The 7,475-nt window shown below is 42.0% G+C and overlaps 1 protein-coding gene across 1 annotated transcript in view; it reads left to right on the plus strand.

Annotated features, from left to right (window-relative positions):
• LANCL2 (LanC like glutathione S-transferase 2) overlaps window positions 1-6,281 on the plus strand; it is a 53,627-nt gene extending 47,346 nt beyond the window's left edge. The window contains exons 8-9 of the mRNA XM_073332810.2: window positions 634-706; window positions 4,520-6,281. Of these exons, the coding sequence (XP_073188911.1) occupies window positions 634-706; window positions 4,520-4,635 (189 nt within the window). The 3' untranslated portion in view covers window positions 4,636-6,281. The remainder of the gene's footprint in view (window positions 1-633; window positions 707-4,519) is intronic.
• Window positions 6,282-7,475: the final 1,194 nt, after the last annotated feature.

Consider the following 7,475-nt stretch of genomic DNA (forward strand, 5'->3'; position numbering starts at 1 on the left):
CCTCTGCCCAGTTGTGGCAGAAAATGGAAAGTTCTTGAAAACAAAAGATTGACAACCTTAATGATCCAACTGTATTTATAACGATTTACCATAATGCTCAGGGTGGACAAAATAAGGTTCGTAATGTAATAGCAGTTGAATATTAAATATTCTAAATTGAAGTGTGAGCAGTGTAAGGACACAGAAATGTGATTAATTGACATTACTCATGACCACAAAGATACATTAGCAGGGAGAGGCAGAAATTGGTGCCATTATGGTGCATCCTCTGCTTGCCCTTGAAATTGACATACAAATATATTCTTGCAGCATTTTTCTTTCCTCCTTCCGCCCCCAAGTTGTTCAGTGAAAAGGGTAAGTAAAATCTGCCCCACTAATTAAACTGTATCACTATGTAGTGGATTTCAGTTAATCTGCATTTTCAGTTTCCTGAAAACTAACTGAAGTCCTATCCTGGATGAGGCAGGACAATTTAATCTTGGATAATGATTCCAGTTTGTTTCTCTACTTGAGCCTCATTGCGTTTTCTATATATTAAAAGTTGTCTTTATGTGCTGCTGTCCAAGCTTGCAGCTGTACACATATACACTTAAGCCACTCTGTTTTCCTTTTTTCTTTTTCCCTCTCTCCCAGTTTGCGGAGTGGTGTTTAGAGTACGGTGCACATGGATGTCGGATTCCTGACCGACCCTACTCTCTGTTTGAAGGTAAAGTATTGTTGTTGCAGGCTGGGTTGTATTAGGAAGAAGGACAATCTTGTGGTAAGGCATGTGACTGGGAGTCAGAAAAGCTGAGACGTTTTCCTTTATTGGGGAGAAACCTTTTAAAAGCTACATTCTACAAATTTTTAGTATAAAACTGGCGCCACTGGGTATTTGATGGGGCACTAGTTTATTCATTAACCTCTCCTGTGTTTGGAACCCTCTTGGGTCATAAGCAAGCATGAGTCTGGGCAGTTGGGTAGTTGTTGTGCATCACAGAACTACCCTATAAATCTTAATTATTGAGCGAGCAGCAGACCACAGTAACAGTGTTGCAGATTAGTAGTTTGTTTCTTTGACAGAGGCATGTAAGAAAACTTGTCTGTTAGGCTTGCCGAGGGCCAGACTTAGTTCTGTTAGTCCTTTCTTGAGCACCAATATTAACCAAATTCATCCACACGGCTAAAGAAAAGAAATGCCGTGTTTTGATGAAAGGTCTTCTTGGTGTCACTTAAATATATCTAGAACGAACAAGCAAAAAAGTAGAGATTATATTTTTCTGACACTCTCGTGTAAATCCCTTATCTTCTGTAAACTCAGAACAATAATCTTCGCCCTTAAAAATCTTTGCCTTTGAAAGTGAACCTAATGCACCACCTATCACAAGTATGGGGAATTACAGAGGATTTAATGGGATGTATTTTAGAATAGTAATGCAAGCTAAGGGCTTTTGTGTGAGCAGCAGTTGCATGCACCTCTTCCAAATGCAGTTGGGGTAAAGAATATGATTATAGTGTTTGTATTTCTGATATGGTGCCCTGAATTAACTGCTGCTTTCTGCAGTAATCGTGACTGTGTCTATATGTGGTGGAAGCAAAGTCACCCTTGGAGTTATTTGTAGAATAGAAGCTTAGAAACTCACTGAAAACGTGATGCAGAAAGAAAGCCACTCAGGGCTGTCTAGAGGTTAATGTGACCCACAGCTACAAAAAAATTGTTACAATTTGAAGGAATTTTGCAATTTTTCTTTTTTGTTTTTCTCTCTAACCCAATTTTTTCAAGTCTGAGTCAAATTGCCCCTCCTGTGCGCACATGCGTGCTCTCTCTCTCTCACACATGAGCAATTTCTGCTAAAGTCACTAGGAGTTTGCATGTGCACATTGTAGGGTGATAATTGGGCCTAGTAGGAAGAGAAGAGTTTTTAATATATTATTTTTGTATTGACCATCCGAGACTCTGAATCAGGAGAACTTTCCTATTCAGGGGAACATTTAAGCATGTCTTTAAGCATATGCTAAAGTTCTGCTGGGGCCTGGAACTGGGTGGTTAGTGTTAGATGTTGGAACCGTGTGTGGAGATGCTGACTGATTCTTTCTTGTGGGGAACGGGGAGAAAAGCTATAGAATTTTTGGGGGTGGTTTTTTAAAAATTGTCTAATACCTACATGCCCATTATGTTTCATGTTGGGCATTCAGATTGAATCATAGATTATGTTCCACATTAGGAGATACTTCAATAAAGAACTACCGTACAGTAACTGAAGATTATATAGGCTGATGCTATGACAATAAATAAGCATATACTCCATATGTATAAACTCCTCTGACAGCCATAGGCTTTCTGATCCATTGTAGCACACTTTGAGCGACTTACCTCTTACATCCTTTGAGCTCCTTCCTTGTTAGAACTCTGCAGCAGCCTCTAACGTATCATTCTTTTCTGGAAAAGGTAAAGAAAGAGTTTCAAGTTTAAAAAAATCGAAATGCAACAGGTTTGAATTCAGAATTTTTTTTGTTTTGTTTTTACGGTGGTCATTTAAAAATTGTTTTAAGAAGTGGTTAAGCTGTAACATTACCAAGATTACATACCATACATCAATAATGGCAGAACTCCACTTAGAAAACATTGCACATGTCTTTGTAGAATAGTGGTAGTCACTCTAAAATGCTGAGATTCTTTTATCATTCATGGAATCCGAATTTTACTTATATTAATATCCTGTATATGTGTGGCACCTTGCACAATTGGGCTGTGAGGTTGATTAGGGCCTCTGGGCACTACCTTCCTGATAACCATAAATATATTAATACTTTGCTTATCCAGTGGCACGGAATTGGTGACATTACGATAAACAAGGCTTCAGAAAAGAAGAGTGACTTTTTAATTTTTTTAATTTTAATCAAGAATTTCCCCTTTGGAGACACTGTGACAGGTTCCCCTGGGGGTGCCACCTGGAACTGGGGTACCGCTGAGCCCTCTGACCTACCAGCCTATCACATTGTGCTGCTGTGACAAGCTGCACACACGCTCCCGGTCTTACACTTTCACCAGCATACACATAGGTAGGGACACACCCAGCTGCAGTTGCATGCAGGCTTTCTGACTAGCCACTGCATGTACCAGCAGTAGAAAGGCTAAAGCCAGCGTAACTCTCAACTCCCCAGGCACACACCCCCTCTGGGGCATAAACCCAAAATTATACCATCTCGCGCTGCACATGGAACTGTACAGCGCAAGCTCATAGTGTTCCCCCTACCCTACACACACACAATGTGGAGAGGAATATGCAAGAGCCCCTCTGTGCTAAGGTATCCACACACTTCACTCCAAACTCACTGTTTAGATTAAAACATAAAATAAAATTATTAACTACAAAAGGATAGATTTTAAGTGATTGTAAGTGATAGCAAATAGATCAAAGCAGATTACCTAGCAAATAAAAATGCAACTTAAGCTGAATATACTAGACAGATTGGATATGGATAGCAGATTCTCACCTTAACTGATGGTACAGGAAGACTTGTAGATTCTTAAGGCATAAGCTGCATTAGCTTCACAGCTTGGAATTCTCAGGTCTTCATACACAGGCTAGAAATCCCTTTCGCCTGGGTCCAGCACTTCCCCGAGTTCAGTCTTTTTCTTCGGGTGTTTCCAGGAAACTTCTTGTGTGGGGAGGGAAGAAACACAGATGAGATCACTCCCTGCCTTATATAGCTTTTGCATATGGCAGGAACCCTTTGTTTTAAAACTTGGTTCCCGGACCGGTTTGTGGAGAAATACTGACATCCCAAGATAGAGTCCAGAATCATGTGGCCTGGTCACATGTTCTTGCAGAGTCATAGCAGCCATTACTTACAGGCTGTGTTCTCAGGAAGGCTTACCAGGTGAGAGAGAAGCTTTTCCTAGGGCCTGTTGTTTTCCCTAATGGCTCATTGCCCTGAATATGCCTCCCAACCAGCTATCTAGACTGGAAGCATCTTGTCTAGTGGGCATTACCCAGATGTAACTATATTTGAAGCACAGATACATAGTCAATATTTATAACTTCAGATACAAAAATGATACATGCATACAAATAGGATAATCATACTCAGCAAATCATAACTTTTCCAATGACACCTTACAAGTCCCATCTTGCATAAAATACATCATTATGATACAATCGTATAATAGCACATGAAGAATATGAGGTGCAGTATCACAGACACAATCTAAATTAGGAGAATAGGCTCTTTGATTATTGTTATAGGTTGAGGTGGTGTCCAAAATGTGCCAGACTCTGCAGATTCAGAGTGCCCTGTAGTGTGCATAATTTAAGGCCTCAGTCCTGCAATTGGATCCATAAAGGTGAAAACTTGCACCCTTGCAAAATCCCAGTGGCTTTGGGTCTCCATGTGGACATAAGGATTCCCCCCGCTCAGAGCAGACTGATGGATGGAGGTTTTAAAATGGGTTCTGATATATCTGATTTGAACTCTGGCTGACTGACTTTTTAAATTCTTAAGCTATTGTAATAAGAAATCAGTTTGTATGTTTCAGGCATGGCGGGAGCTATTCATTTCCTGTCGGACATATTGGTACCAGAGACTTCCCAGTTTCCAGCATTTGAACTTGGACCTCAGAGGAGAGAAAACAAAGTGGAACAGGACAGCTAAGAGGTCTGTTGCAATGGAAACTCGATGTCAAGACTGACAAGACTGTCTAGTGCCTCTGATACCGAACCAACTTTAAAGCCTAAACAAGGGACAAGGAAATCCCTCTTCACACCTCTTTCTCCAAAGGACCACAAGTCATTAAAGCATGAATCAGAAGCCATGCCCAGGTTTTATTTAAGTGATGCCTTCGGTGGTGGGAAAAGAGAGATTAAGTTTTGAACTCTTCTTTTGCAGTTGTTCTCTTCAGGTCTTTCATCAAGTGTTTGCATGTTTCTTGGTGTTGTCCATAGATGTGAGTATTTTGTTGTAAGCCAAAAGCTGTTTTCTTGTGTGAGTCCCAGTCTTGTAGCTTTTGTGCATGAGAAACAGCAAGAGCATCGCTATTTCTGCAGTGTGACTATGGATAAGGTTCCACTTGACCTGACAAATGAGAGAGTCCGGTGTAGTATAGTGACCAGGTTAATACATAGTTGTATCTTAAATGAGCTGATAATTTTCAAACAAAACATAAAGCTTTTCTGTGCTGTACTTCTCTGTTTCTTCATAAGAAACATTTTTCTCCCCATCCTCTAGAACAGTGGTGGGCAACCTGTGGCCCATTAGCGCATTAGGGTAATCTGATTGCAGGCCATGAAACATTTTGCTGATGGTGACCATTTGCAGGCACAGGCCCCCGGAGCTCCCAGTGGCTGCAGTTCACTGTTCCCGGCCAATGGGAGCTGCAGGAAGCACCCGTCACTATATCCCTGCAGCCCGCTGCTTCCCTCAGCTCGCATCGACCGAGAATGGTGAACCACGGCCACTGGGAGCTGTGGGGGTCCATGCCTGCGGACGGTCAAAGTTGGCAAAATGTGTTACGGCCCCCAGTCAGATTACCCTGATGGGCCGCAGGTTGCCCACCACTGATCTAGAAGTTATGTTTAAAGAAACTGGCCTAAATTTTCAGAAGTGATGTGTGGTGGCTCAGTTTTCAGTTTGAGAAGGCTTAAAGGGACCTGATTTGTCAGACACAGGGACTCAGCACTTTCAGAAAGAGAAGCCCCTTTAAGATGTTTTCAGTTGGGCCCTGAAAATTGAGGCATTCAAAATAATTAATAATTTTTGAGACTATAGGTCTTCCTGCCCTACAGAGCTGCTTGGAGTCCCCTTCCTACAGCAGTAACAAAAGCAAAGTATTTCTTAGTTCCTTAAACACATACCAGTAGACACCATGAGTGTGTTACTCATACCAGCATTTCTCAACGTTTCATGCGATAGCAAAGTGTGAAACTGTGACAGCAGTTACACTTTTCCTGCTAGTGCTCTTTGGTTATAACAAGCCCATCCTTTGAAGGAATCTGAAGAGCATACAGTTTACAACATATAAGTAAACGTGGGGAGAGCAGGGCTGGAAGAATAGAAGTGTCTGGTTATTGGTAATTAGGAAGGCGCACCACTTCTGAAATGAGAGGAGAGCAACTCATTTCCTCTCATTTTTCTGAATTTCAACAAGCCTGATAGCCCATCCCGTATAATAGGAGCTGTAAATGTTAGCCAGTTGGGGAGGTACAAAAGCATTAATAAACAAAAGTTAAACTATCACAGTGACCTGTGGTTGAAACTTGTTATGCAAAAAATAAAATAAAATGCAGATTTGTGTTGAGCAACCTCCCTCTCCAGTAGTTTCAATAAAAGGACAAACAGTCTTATGGGACCAGCTCTTCAGCAGATATGAATCAGCATAGGCCCACTGAAAACAGTGCCGCTGCATGTACCGTTGAGAATCTGTTACCTAATAATATTTTTCTGTTTCATTCAGGGGGAAGTGGTGTTGCATCGGGATTCCCGAGGAATAGAACTAAACTGGATGTTCTACACTCTAGTGTTTTACAATGTTTATTACATAAGTGTCTTCATCTGCAAAAAGGGGCTTATTGGAAGTGAAGGTTCCTTTATGTTTTATTAAGATTTCTGCAGTTAAAGTATATCAGCCAAATCCCAACTTGCATAACCCCAGATTGCCTGCTTTAAGCAGTACCTCCCCACACTCCCGCAGTTTCATTTGGATACAAGGTTTATTTCTCTACTTCTTTCCCAAAGCTATCCTGCAGTGTTGCTATGCAATGTGCACAGCCCTCCCTAGGGCTAACATGGAGCCCAGTTCTGGCCTTGTGAGCCCAGGGGTAATTCAGTACTGAGGACAAACTTGCAGCCCCTAGTTTAAAGAGAGCATTGAAATCCTTCAAAAGAGAAGGTGCTGCAGATTTGTCATCATCTTTTCTCTCTCTCCTCCAGCCTCTCTCCACCCTCCACTTTTCTTGCTAACAGTAATTTAGTTCACATTTAATATCAGCATGGTGTAACTGTGATCTTGTCAAGACTCGACTGGCCTTCCGGGCATATGTTGATATAAATACGAATGATCAGTGCACCCCACAATAAGATCCTAGGACTATCTTCACAACTGAAAAACACTGGCTTTCCATCCTGTGCAAATGTCAGAACAGTGACCAGCATGGCCCATTACGCCATCTGTTGCCGAATCATTGGGGGGATTATGCCCCCGATTCAGTTTTTTTTGTAAGTGTCAGGAGGCTCATGCGGCTGGCTGGCTGGCTGTATGGGTAGAGAGGAAGAACGTGAGGAAGGATTTTGGGCACAACAGGGATCCAGGCAGGCGGCAGAGTGAGTAAAGAATGGAAGGGAAGAGGCAGAACTGTGAGCGTAGAGGAGAGAAGGGGAAGAGGGGGCAGTGAGGAGATCGGAGAGCAGAGGAAGGGATAGTGTCTGCAAAGTGTACCACTGGAGGCCATGTCCAATGTGGAAATGGAAGCCCATCAGAATAATCACAGCAAACAGGT

This window comes from Lepidochelys kempii, chromosome 2 (assembly GCF_965140285.1).
Source record: "Lepidochelys kempii isolate rLepKem1 chromosome 2, rLepKem1.hap1, whole genome shotgun sequence".
NCBI lineage: Eukaryota > Metazoa > Chordata > Testudines > Cheloniidae > Lepidochelys > Lepidochelys kempii.